The 13,896-nt window shown below is 35.7% G+C and overlaps 1 protein-coding gene across 3 annotated transcripts; it reads left to right on the top strand.

The window, feature by feature from the left end:
- The first annotated feature begins 86 nt into the window (after positions 1 to 86).
- On the top strand, positions 87 to 13,251 carry LOC127875367 (complex I intermediate-associated protein 30, mitochondrial-like). 3 transcript variants are annotated; one of them, XM_052420403.1, is made up of 5 exons: positions 87 to 208; positions 4,893 to 4,998; positions 11,313 to 11,893; positions 12,467 to 12,652; positions 12,997 to 13,251. In XM_052420403.1, the coding sequence occupies exons 3-5, from the start codon at positions 11,321 to 11,323 to the stop codon at positions 13,228 to 13,230; spliced, it is 993 nt and encodes a 330-aa protein (XP_052276363.1). In that variant the 5' UTR covers positions 87 to 208; positions 4,893 to 4,998; positions 11,313 to 11,320; the 3' UTR covers positions 13,231 to 13,251. The 3 variants fall into 3 exon arrangements, with proteins under 3 accessions (XP_052276363.1, XP_052276362.1, XP_052276364.1); XM_052420402.1 differs by having other exon boundaries at positions 87 to 233; XM_052420404.1 differs by lacking the exon at positions 4,893 to 4,998 and having other exon boundaries at positions 150 to 233.
- Positions 13,252 to 13,896: the final 645 nt, after the last annotated feature.

Genomic DNA, 13,896 nt, shown 5'->3' with positions numbered 1-13,896 from the left:
TACCAAAAGGGTTGAAAAATGTATTTGTCAATAGATATATCTAAATTTGTTTGATAATGTATGTTTTAATGAAAATACGAAATTACTTTAACATATGTGCATTCGAAAAAAATTGACAGCGGCTACACATAGCTATACATAGCGGCTAGATTTAACACTAAATGTCGTGCATACGAAACATAGTTGGATGGTATTATATACGAAAAGGGTATGAATTGGTAGATAATTACAAGGTATAAGCTCATTAAAATAGCCTTACTCATTTAGTTAAATTCATAAGTGTCCCTTTTTTAGACAGATCACTACTGTTATCTGTCACTTAGGGTAATTGTTGTTTTTCTTCCCCACCCACTTGCATTATTTTCAAGGTAAAATCTCCAATATGACTTCGCTATCTTTTTAGAGGCGCTATCAGGAATAGAAATAAGAGTTTGTCCTTTCACTAAGGGGCGAGAACCTTTAGGGCCGGACTAGTCAATTTCTAATTGTTAATAGTCTGAAAAGCATTTTAGTAGAGCTTGAATTTATTTACATTTTAGACTTATTTCTTATTTTGATAAAGTGCAGGGCTCCTCTGGACCATTGACGCGCTGTGACCATATGTTGTGAGCTGACAAAAAAGAAATTTCACCTTCATATCTGAATGGAATAATGTAATTATCACCAAGTAATGTCTGCTTAGTCATTAAATATCTTCAACTGTAGCAGGGTTTGGTATAAGGAGAACTAATACTGCCTTGCTATATGAGCTAGCTTTTATAGTGATGCAGTAGCAGGGCTCGACTCTAACGGTGGTCCGTTGACCCCAGGTCAGTAAAAACAAGGGAGGACCAGTGAAACTAGAAATTTGTTTGATCCGTCGGACCAGTTAAAAATCCTGGCCAGCTTATTGTGAAATACTGGTGGAAAGCCGTTTTCATCAATAAAACAACTTTATATGTTCATAATAAACCGATAATTTCATAATTATTTTATGGGCCGAATCGAGACCGGGATAAAAATAGCAACATATTGGAAATTTCAATTTTTCTAGATGCCTGGATGACAAAAACCTGTTGTCGCATCAAAAAATCTATTTGCTATCCGCAAATGTCTCCCGAAAATGTCTCCGGACTTCGCTGTGATCAATACACAAATTAACATAAAATTCTAATCGTTCGGATCAAGAAATGAACAAAATGGTATTTATTATTTTGAAAAAGCAGCAATAATCAGCCTTTTATCGATCTTAATACCATCAGAATATGCTTTGGCTACCGTAAGAATTTATACTGGAGGGTGCTTAAAACCTAAAACAAATGACGAGAAGCTTGAAGTACAGCGAAAATATGAAAGGGATATTGAAATAGTTTAGTAGATAGTATAGTTTTCTTTTTATAAATGCACAATACATTGTGGATAGTCCAGAAAGTAAGTTGAAATTAAGGTAAAATAACAGAGAAATTGTCGGAACACTTGAAATCTTGGAGGACCAGTAATTTCTGAAAGCTGGTGGTCCTTTGGGTCAGTAGGTTAAAAGAGTTAGTGTCAAGCCCTGAGTAGAGTGTCTGTCTGATTTAGTCCTGGTTGGCCCTGGGTTCAATCCCCATCGTGGTTGAGATTTTTCTGGCTGGGTTACACAAACACTTGACAAATGTAGGATAATGTCTGTAAATGATGTTCAGTACCTGTTCTAATCATTGATATATCTCAAAAGAGGATAATTATGAAGTGTTGTTGGTGCGGGGCTACTTAATCTTTGTCTCGGCTACCAAGATTTGTTAGCAGTTTAAGTTTGAAAGAGAGATAGAGATGGAAGACAACACAGAGGGAATTGATAACAATTATATGTTAAATGACATTCTGTCACATTCGATTTAGTGAAATCGCCAGTCAATTGAAGCGGTTCATTGGCACCCCATTGACAAACAACAGTTCGCCTTTCTTAGAGTGTGTATATTGCATTGCGCAATCAACGCTGATACGGGCCGCGTTATCAATTAACTTAAAGCAGAACTGGAAAAGCTACCGAAAAAAAAAAGTGCGAATAACTCTGTCATTACATCTTTCTTCACAAAACCAAAGTGTAGGGACCAGGTAGTAAGTCCACTGCAGCAGTTCGTTCCTGTTGTACGGTCTGAAACTGTCACAGCCAGTCCTTGTCAAGGTGATCTCAGTCTGGACATTGAAGCATTAGTTGACATGTTTAAGGGGAAGAAAAACAGGGAAATGCCACTGTAAAATTGTCAGATAAAATGTAAATTAACCAGAAACATTAAGCTATGAAGGAAATAACAGTCTTTTTTTTAACCCATTTAACAGAAAAAGTAAGACTCTTAACATTTTCCCCCATTAAGGAAAAAACGCGCACAATTTTCCCCCCAAAGTGGAAAATCGCAGGTAAAATTTTCCCCCAAAAAAACTGAAGTGTATCAATAAATAATTCTATTAGTAGTTGTGTCCATATTATGTGTTTAAAGCATTTTGTGAGGGATATCAATTCAACAAATTTTCTAGTTTTAAATCTATAAATGGGCATAATAACTTTCATTTTGAATTATTAATCTGGTGTAATATTATTATGCCCCCCTTCGAAGAAGAGGGGATATAATGTTTTGCTGGAAGTCGATCGGTCTGTGAGTCGGTCTGTCGATAGACCAGTTTGTTTCCGATCAATAACTTGTCAACGAATTGACTGATCGGCTTGATACGTCACATGTGCATTGGCCTTGGGTAGTTAGATGACCCCTATTGAAATTGGGGTAACTAGGCCAAAGGTCAAGATCACTGTCACAATAAGTGTGAAAATCATTTCCGATCAATAACTCATCAATGAATTCACCAATTGACTTGATACTACACATGCGCATGGGCCTTGGGCAGTAGATGACTCCTAATGAAATTGGGGTCAAAGGTCAAGGTCACTGTCACAATAAGTGTGAAAATCTTATATGATCAATAACTCGTCAACAAATTGGCTGATTGGCTTGATACTTACCATGTGCATTGGACTTAGAAGACAGTAGATGACCCTTATTGAAATTGGGGTCACTAGGTCAAAGGTCATGGTCACTGTCACAATAAATGGGAAAATCATTTCTGATCAATAACTTGTCAACGAGTCAACAAATGGGCTTGATGCTTAGATGGCCCCTACTGAAAGTGGGGTCACTAGGTCCAAGGTTAAGGTTACTGTCAAAATAAGTGTGAAAATTGTTTCCAATCAATAACCCATCAACGAATTTACCAATTGGCTTGATTCTTGGTAACATGTGAAATGGCCATATTTTACATCTCTACTTCTTCTGTTAAGTATGAATACATTGTTTAGATTCTAAAGATCTACATCCATAGTTATTAATTCATTACACTGTTCCAAGTCTTTTTTGGGTTTAACAACATAAAAGTTATTAAATTTGACATATTCTTCAATAATATCTGTTAAAATAATTTCTGGTAAAATATCAAAACAAGTTTCACAGTAATTAATGCAATTGCAGTCTTGTTCTGGAATTGAAATCCCAAAAATACAAGCATGTTCAATAGTTTTCTAGTATACTTCAAGTTCATTGTGGATACTTAAAAATGGATGTTTTTCTGAACAACCTGAGTTTTCTGTTGGGAGCAAGTTACTCCCATTAAAAGAACAGTGTCAGTTTTCACAAGGTTTTTAGAATCTTCAATCTATAAAACCAGATTATAATCTAATCCCAGGTAAATTACCTGTTTTGAGATTCGCTTTCGAATAGCCACAGCTAAGCCCCTTGATTGGGGTCTGATTACCTGGGTATGTTGTTTTTTCTGTTTTTGAAATAAGTGTCACTACTTTTGTATTTGTACAGAGTGTCAAGATATGTTTATTGAAAACCAACTATGGGGTATAAATTACATATTTTATGAAATCAGGATTGTGCAATATCCCATTAAGCTCCCAATCTTTTAAAGATAAAATTGAGATAAAATTGTTATATTTAAGTCCTGCATGTATTATAATTATGGCTATTGCCAGCATGTGTAAGGTTAAGCTTGTTTGTGTTTATTTGTGCTTTTGCTTTTATCCAATTACAGTAAGCATTGTTTTGTTTTAAATATGCATCTTAAAATGTGATATTGATATTTCGCTGTTAGTGTTATTTCTTTCATGATTTGGCTCCTCTGTATATTTGTTGGTTTACGAAAGACAATCATGACAGTTTCAAGCAAGTTCCCTATGCTATTTTACAAAGCCTTGTAGCAAAATAACAAAGTTTACAGATATGTGGTAAAAAATTATTTAAATATCAATTTCAAGATCACATAATATACAGTACAGTGCTTTTTTATGGGGTATAATAAGCACATGGACAGTATGTCCATTGTGCATTATTTTCTAGGGACAACACTGATAAAACTGCATGTTTATAGCATCCCTTTCAGTAAAGGTCCATTTAAAAGTGCTTTACATTATCTATACAATGAGTGTCCGGTAAGCGCAGTGGTTGGTACATGGGCTTCTCACCTGAACAAACCGGGTTCAATCCCCTTTCTTTGCAGCATGTGAGTTTGGTTGGTGAACACCATACCGGACAGATGGGGTTTCCACAAGGTGCTGCCCCCCACACTCAAATTTAAAATATCTTTCAGTGACTAACAAGTAGCTGGAAAATTCAGCTGTAATTCAAAATTCATCTCAACTTTTGTGAGACAAATTGTTAATAAGGTAGTGGTGCTTGGACGCACGCCTGATCCTTACATTATGCAGCCTTAGGCAGGTGTAGAACTCATAAACCTTGAAATTAAGACAGAAATATCACAAAACAAAACTCTCTGCTGATGTTGCAAACTGGTTTTGTTTGACTGTGTAAAGCACTTGGGGCCTAGCATAGATCTTAAGGTTATGCTTAAGTTCATACCAGTCAGTGTGATTATTTCAGGTTTTAAACCAGAAGCACCTTGGACGCCTGAGCATCTCTCCGTAGACTAAAACTTGTCTGCAGGTGTTCCCCTACACTTTTCAATGCACTAGATTCCAACTTGCAGGTATTGTTAACCAGGTTTTCCGAAGGAAAAAACTGGTTATTAGATTGGCGAATGCGGGCGGGCTGGCTGGCGGGCTGGCTGGCTGGCTGGCGGGCTGGCGGAATAAGCTTGTCCGGGCCATAACTATGTCGTTCATTGTCAGATTTTAAAATCATTTGGCACATTTGTTCACCATCATTGGACGGTGTGTCGCGCGAAATAATTACGTCGATATCTCCAAGGTCAAGGTCACACTTTGAGTTCAAAGGTCAAAAATGGCCATAAATGAGCTTGTCCGAGCCATAACTATGTCGTTCATCGTCAGATTTTAAAATCATTTGGCACATTTGTTCACCATCATTGGACGGTGTGTCGCGCGAAATAATAACGTCGATATCTCCAAGGTCAAGGTCACACTTTGAGTTCAAAGGTCAAAAATGGCCATAAATGAGCTTGTCCTGGCCATAACTATGTCATTCATTGTGAGATTTTAAAATCATTTGGCACATTTGTTCACCATCATGGGACGGTGTGTCCCACGAAAGAATCACGTCAATATCTCCAATGTCAAGGTCGCCACGACTAAAAATAGATTTAAAAAAAAAAAAAAACTTACAAAGGGGGTTAATTTTTTTTGGTCATTTCAAAAGTTCAGTTTGAGTTTTCTCCCTTTATCAGATTTTTTTTTCACAATGAAAACCTGGTTTTGTGACAATTTTGTCCCTTGTTCCTTATGATATGTAGCTGTGCATGTGTGATTTGTATTGTCCTACATCCAAAATTACAAATGTTTGAGTTGTTAAAGCCACATAAATACTCAAAATCAACCAATATGTCGTAAAATATTTCGTAAAATAAAGTTTACCCATAAACAAATCAGTGTTCCATTTAGCAATAGCCAAAATTTCAACAATAGATGTGGTATGGTAATGTAGATTTAACAAATACAAAATGCTTGTTTTTATTAGTGTCACAATATATTCCATGTGAATTTCCCCAGACAATATCCGAACATTTACAAGTAAACATGAGATTGGCTTCAGGAACATTGGAAACACAATGTTGATCTCATGAGCTTCCCAAAGCCAATCTTCCGTACCTGAGCACAACGTGCTCATGGTGAGCTTTTGTGATCGCCTTTTGTCCGTCGTGCGTTGTCCGTTGTGCGACGTCAATATTTGCCTTGTTCACTCTCTAGAGGCCACATTTATTGTCCAATCTTCATGAAATTTGGTCAGAAGATTGATTTCAATGATATCTTGGATTAGTTCGAAAATGGTTACGTTTGCTTGAAAAACATGGCTGCCAAGGGGCGGGGCATTTTTCCTTATATGGCTATAGCAAAATCTTGTTAACATTCTAGAGGCCACATTTATTGTCTGATCCTCATAAAACTTGATCAGAAGATTCATCCCAATAATATCTTGGACGAGTTAGAAAATGATGTCCGTTGGTTGAAAAACATGGCCGCCAGGGGGCGAGGCATTTTTCCTAATATGGCTCTAGTAAAACCTTGTTAACACTCTAGAGGCCACATTTATTTTCCGATCTTCATGAAACTTGCTCAGATGATTTGTCCCAATGATATCTTGGATGAGTTCAAAAATGGTAACCTCGGCTTGAAAACATGGCTGGCAAGGGGCGGGGCATTTTTCCTTATATGGCTATAATAAAATCTTGTTAACTTTCTAGTTTGCTCAATCTTCATGAAATTTGGTCAGAACATTGGTTTCCTGTGTAGTAAAGTTTGGTTTTATTATGTCAATATTATGTGACATTAACTGTCGTATGTAATTTTTCATAACACAGATTTTTCAGAGTTAACATAACTGTTTTAGTCATTAACACTTCGTCGCTGTTCTTCGAAAACCGCGTAAGTCAAATTTTGCGCAAAATGTTATTTGTTTTTATAAGAACGGCGGGTTCACAGGTCATTTTTTGCGAAAATACTGGATTTCATTTCCATTTGAAAGGCATAGATATGAGCACGTGAGAAAATCCTGAACACTCATTGGTGCCCTAATTGTTTCTGCAAAAACTGCGTAAGTCAATTTTTCCAACTTTTCAAAAAACATTTTTTAAATATTTTTTTAAGTTTTAAAAGATATTAATTTAGATAGTCTTTATTAAAATGGGCATATTTTTTATTTATGAAAATATAAAAGCCTGTAGTTGTCATGTTAATTCTAAAAATGGACTTACGCAGTTTTCTCTTTAATATTTGGTTCCTTTTTCAGACTATCTAAATTATTGTATTTTAAAAATGTTTTTTTTGCCTATTGAAAAGTTGTAAAAATTTACTTACGCTGTTTTCGAAGAACAGCGACGACTTATGATAAGCCTTTCAACTAAGAGATAACTGAAAGAAAGACAATATGTACATGATTTTGCAGTATTTATGCAGTATTTATCTCCCTTGTTTAACCTGGTTCAGTAATCTATTTTTAGTTCTGCTCTGGAATTTGGGAAGATATTGATCATTGATAAATGCACTGCTCTGAGGGAAAATTGACTACTCTGCCATTGATCTCTTCTGAACTGTATAAAATAAGCTGTTTTGGCTGATTTAATCACCTCTTGATGCTTTCTTGAAAAGTTAACAGCTCTTGAAAAAGGTTGGAATTTTGAAATAATTAAACTCAAAATTATTTTTAACACCAGCATCAAGACATTTTGGCATTATTTTCTAAATTATTCTTATTATTTTTATTTGGCATTTTTTAAATTAGAAAGACTCTATTCTATTTCAATAACTGTAGTAAATTTTTCTTATTTTCACATTTGATTCACTGAAGTTTCCTAATCTCCATAAATATTGTTCCTTATATTAAATTAGACCTATTTTGTAAACTAGATTTTTGAAGCACTTTCTAGACTAACTGTAACTTATATTTATATAAGTTTTTTTGACAGATTTTGAACTTCTTTTTACATTCATTAAGGTATTAGCTATATGTTGTTCATTTTTGTAACGATACTTAGATACTTAGACTTGGCTTGTACCTGTTCTTAATTTTCTGTCATTGTTCTTCATTTTCCGAGTTTTTGGAATAAAAATTAGTTATTTTGGTTAAAGCTGCCTTGGTTTTCACTTATAAATAAATTCTTTGAGTGTATTTAGGCGTCCCTGACTGAACGCCTTTAGTTAATTGAATTACAACCAGCAGTATATTCATCCTGACCGGAAATAAGAGTCTGTCAAATAAATATTTCCGCATTACATAACTGCTTACAAAGTTACATAACTTGTAACCGTCCTGTGACCGTTTTATTTGCGTTAGCGAAGGAGACAGCACTACCACACCTGGATAGGACAATTGAGTTCGATAATGGTTTGGATAGGTAAAAAAACATGGCCGCCAGGTGGGGGGGGGCTTTTTCCTTATATTTATATAGTAAAAAAGCTTGTGAACACTCTAGAAGTCACATGTTTTGCCTAATCATCATGAAATTTTGTCAAAACATTAGTTATGTGGATGTCTCGGACGAGTTTGAAAATGGTCGTGATCAGTGAAAAAACATGGCCACCAGGGAGTGGGGCAGTTTTCTTTATATGTATATAGTGACAACATGTGAACAGTCTAGAAGACACATTTTTTCCCAATCTTCATGAAATTTGGACATATCTCTGGAAGAGTTAAAAAATGGTTCAGGTCTGTTTAAAAAAACATGGCTGCCAAGGGGCCATTTGTTGTTCATTCTTCATGATACTTGGTTAGAACATTTGTTCCATTGATATATTGGGCTTCAAAGAACAGGTCATTTCTTTTTATCTCAGGTGAGCGACTTTGGGCCTTTCAGGCCCTCTTGTTCAAGTAGTTTTCATCTGAGCTTCACCACACTTGGTCAGAAGTTGCATCTAGATAATGTATAGGTAAAGTTCGAGCATGGGCCATGCCGGGTAAAAAACTAGGTCACAGGGTCACTTAGTGCATTTTAAACATTGAGCATGGTGTCCGCTGTTTTATGTGAAGACAACATGCAAAATATTCTGTGTTGATGAGGCATGTGGGGGTATTTGTCACATCTGTGACAAAGCTCTAGTTATAATTGGATTCTTTAAGAAAAAGTTTGCTTGCAGTTAAACTTTGCATGAAATATCTACATATTTTTAATTGAATTATCACACACATTGGCAGAATCTTTACATAACAGGGTTCCCAGCCAATCTGGAAATCAGGTGGGGGGGGGGGGCTTTTTCCTTATATTTATATAGTAAAAAAGCTTGTGAACACTCTAGAAGTCACATGTTTTGCCTAATCATCATGAAATTTTGTCAAAACATTAGTTATGTGGATGTCTCGGACGAGTTTGAAAATGGTCGTGATCAGTGAAAAAACATGGCCACCAGGGAGTGGGGCAGTTTTCTTTATATGTATATAGTGACAACATGTGAACAGTCTAGAAGACACATTTTTTCCCAATCTTCATGAAATTTGGACATATCTCTGGAAGAGTTAAAAAATGGTTCAGGTCTGTTTAAAAAAAAATGGCTGCCAAGGGGCCATTTGTTGTTCATTCTTCATGATACTTGGTTAGAACATTTGTTCCATTGATATATTGGGCTGCAAAGAACAGGTCATTTCTTTTTATCTCAGGTGAGCGACTTTGGGCCTTTCAGGCCCTCTTGTTCAAGTAGTTTTCATCTGAGCTTCACCACACTTGGTCAGAAGTTGTATCTAGATGATGTATAGGTAAAGTTCGAACATGGGCCATGCCGGGTAAAAAACTAGGTCACGGGGTCACTTAGTGCATTTTAAACATTGAGCATGGTGTCCGCTGTTTTATGTGAAGACAACATGCAAAATATTCTGTGTTGATGAGGCATGTGGGGGTATTTGTCACATCTGTGACAAAGCTCTAGTTATAATTGGATTCTTTAAGAAAAAGTTTACTTGCAGTTAAACTTTGCATGAAATATCTACATATTTTAAATTGAATTATCACACACATTGGCAGAATCTTTACATAACAGGGTTCCCAGCCAATCTGGAAATCAGGGAAAACCTGGAAAAAGACTTTCACTTTTTCCAGTCAGGGAAAAGTCAGGGGAATTTGGGAAAAGTTCCTGAAATCAGGGAAAAATCAGGGAATTTTGTTTTGTTTGACTTTCCGGACTTGTGTCTAGAAGTCCATACAATTAAAACAGCAAATTTATTCCTCTGCATCGCTACGGTGGCTTTGTAGTATACATGTAGCTTAGTTATGTCTGGAACTGCTATTTATTAAGGGTGTCTTTAACAACAAATAGGCCGAAATTATGATCCTGGAATTTTTATTTTCCATCAGGGAAAAATCTGTAAAAAATCAGGGAATTTTGTTCTTACAAAAAGCTGGGAACCCTGACATAAGGTCACTGCCTAACCCCAGAACAATGACCACTGACCTGTTGTGCAGCCACACAACACCCTACTTTATACTTAAAATAGTTAAAATATGCATAGATATACCTATCTATAACTTATATATAGGATCTGGCACGAGTTGTCATATCATACCATATTTTATTAAACGAGTTCCGGAATTTTGTTAGTAAGAGAGCCTTTGGCAAGCTTACTAACGAATTTCCTGGACGAGTTAAAGAAAATATGGTATGATATGACAACGAGTGTCAGATCTTTTTTATCACATGCTTTTAAATGAGCAAATCAAATAAATATTTACGCAAACATAAATGATAAATCCCGAATGTTGTTTACATTTCGTGACGTCATTTGACGCATTGCAGCAAAATAACAAAATGCGATTGGTCAATAAACGAAAACTAAGCCAATGAAAACGCTTTAAAATGTTGTATTACACATTTGTAATATAAAAAAATATGTAATGGTTGAATTACATGGGAAACAGGGTATAGCATGTGATAAAAAACAATAGAAATTTCACAGACGGCTTTATGTGATATACGATTAAGCAATGCTCTGTGAAAAGGGGGTTTAATGCATGTGCCTAAAGTGTCTGCCCAGATTAGTCCACACAGGCTAATCATTGACAACACGTTCCACTTTTATGGTATTTTAATTTACAGAAAGTCTCTTCTTAGCAAAAATCCAGCTTAGGTGGAAAGTGTAGTCCCTGATTAGCCTGTGTGGACTGCACAGGCTAATCTGGACAGACACTTTATACACATTCAGTAAACTCCATTTTCACAAAGCATGGCTCAATTAGAATGTGTGTGCATGTATTATTAATAAGCAGAAAAAACAGTCAAGCTCTTGTTTATACTTACTATGATGAAAGCTAGATTATCATGGTTCTTAGTCTTTTAATAATGTCGCTAAGGATGTGCAATTTATACAAGCACTTGGATAAAAAAATGTCATTTAAAATTTCAGTTGACAATATGACATCTGCCATATATAAGACTGCAGCCATGTGCCAAAGGTTTGTTTCCATTGCAAGAACCGCTAAATTAATCAGCAATTTTCATAGTATTTCATGCCAACCTAAAAGAAATGTTATTCTTGAAATATCCTACTGCCAAAAACGCTACAAAGCTAAACGTATGCGAGAATCTAACATACTCTGGGGTTATGAAGACCGCAAGATGAATCGAAAAAGGGAATTTGATGCTGAGGACGAAAGAACAACATTAGAACTAATCTCTGATGGAGTAGAGATCATTCGAAAAGGGATTCCAGAGTTCAAGAAAGAGTGGAAAGAGAGGTTTTTGTGTGATTTTCAAGGACATATGGATCATGGTGATTTTAGATATTTTGCAAAGTTTAATGAAGAAACTGTAAAGAAGTGGATATGTACAGCTGATAGGGATGTGGAAGATGGGAAGAGTCATGCTGAGTTTACACTGAGTGAACACAAAAAGGGACTTTTTCGAGGAATTCTGAACACTGATGTACCCAAGGATGGTGTCTCCAAGACAGCGGGCTTCTGTAATATAAGTTCTCCAGTAAAAACAGTACGTAGGCTGGGTTTGTGTAATGTAGGATATTATTCACCATTTGGTTATCAGGAAACATGGTATTACAGGTTCTGTTATACATGTATCTTGTATCTGTTTTATAGTTCCAGTTGATTTTCACATTTTCACTTAAAATTTGATATCATTTGAGTGAAATCGTTTGTGTTCAAACATGTTTGAACCTAGCCTTCTTCGAAATATACATGATTATTATTTAAAAAGCAGCATCCGATACATGTACACTCTCGTTCTTATGGATACATGTAAATGTACATGTAGTATGATGTATCTTGCTGTTCTTCAACTTTCAAACACATTTTAGGTGTGGTAGGTTCAACACTTCAGTTAGATCTACAGTTTTTTTATCTGTTTAATGATCGATTTTTTGTCATTCTGTTTGTCTGCATCTCATCACGGAGCTTATATTGATCATCTAGAGTCCGTGATCTAATGTAAGTTTGTGGAGTTTTATTCCATATTTCCCATTCAATTTTATCCACTATTTTGGTTGATTTTGATTAAATAACCTACTATTAAATGTAATTGTTGATAGCCTCATGTTTGTTACAGATATCATTTGGTCGAGTAGTCCCATATGATTTCACTGGCTACACTGACCTACATTTGCGTGTCCGTGGCGATGGCCGTAACTACATGGTGATTCTACAGATGCAGCGTATTTGGGATCACCTTTTTTACGACATGTACAACTATCCCCTCTACACGCATGGTGGACCGTACTGGCAAAATGTTGTGGTAAATATTTGGCATTTTCTCCATTTCATCTATGTATGAACTTTATGCATTTATTAGGCGTAAATTTCCTGACAGTTCATACATAGATGAAATGCTGAAAAAAGGAAAAAATTAGCTTTAACATTAGGGAAAAAAATAGCTTTAACATTAGAACCTTATATTTGCAAATTAAAAGCAACAATTTTAAGTTCTGGGTAAACAATTATATTTTTATGAAAAAAAAGTACTGTCATGAATATTTATGTTTTAATTTGTTGGGGTAGTGGTTGCAAAGTAAAATGAAAAAGAAAACAGGACACCTTTCTGCCACTGCAACGTATTTTTATGCCGATGATTTATTGCAGATACCGTTCTCAAAGTTCGTCCTAGCTGCTGCGGGGCGTGTTCAGAATAAACAGGAACATGTAGGGCTACGTGGGGTACGTGACATACGTGACATCGGCATCACGGTAGCAGACGATGTGCCGGGACCCTTTAAACTGGAGATTGACTATATAGCTGTAGTCAGAGACGAGAACTCTAGGGGGAGTTCAGACTTTGATATGGAATTGTATGCTACACATAAGTATGACATATAAAGACGGCTTGTGCATTTACAATTGGTTGTTGTTGTTTTAAGATCTTCTTTTGGTAATTTTTTTTCTTTGAAGGCATTAAGTGCGTTATATATATTGATAAATGTAAACATTGAATCTAAAAAGCTCCAGTAAAAAAACAAGAATAAAATTAAAGAAAGAAAAAAGGTTACCCTCAATTGGGCTCGAACCACTGACCCCTGGAGTAAAAGTCAAACGCTAAGACCAATCGGCCATCCGTTCTCATACAATGAGTGATAGTGATATATTTATACATTATATAAACAATTCTCATAGTGTCACAAAATATAATGACAACAACAGAACTCTCCAAATTATTCAATCATTTTGTGTTGCAATGCTTTATCATTTTCAGGTTTTTATGCCCCCAGATCGATAGATCGGGGGGGTATATTGTTTTTGTCCTCTCTCTCTGTCATTCTTTCCAAAACTTTAACCTTGGTTAAAGTTTGATAACTTTTGCAATATTGATTATACCAACTTGATGTTTACCATGCATGTGTATCTCATGGAGCTGCTCATTTTGAGTGGTGAAAAGTCAAGGTCAAGGTCATCCTTCAAGGTCAAATGTCAAATATCATTGTATTTTTCTTTCCTAAAACTTTAACCTTCGTTAAAGTTTTATCATAACTTTTTTCATATTCAACA

Source organism: Dreissena polymorpha, chromosome 3 (assembly GCF_020536995.1).
Source record: "Dreissena polymorpha isolate Duluth1 chromosome 3, UMN_Dpol_1.0, whole genome shotgun sequence".
In the NCBI taxonomy this organism is placed as follows: Eukaryota; Metazoa; Mollusca; class Bivalvia; order Myida; family Dreissenidae; genus Dreissena; species Dreissena polymorpha.
Note: the sequence above shows the minus strand (reverse complement) of the source record. Positions and strands in the feature narration are given on the sequence as shown.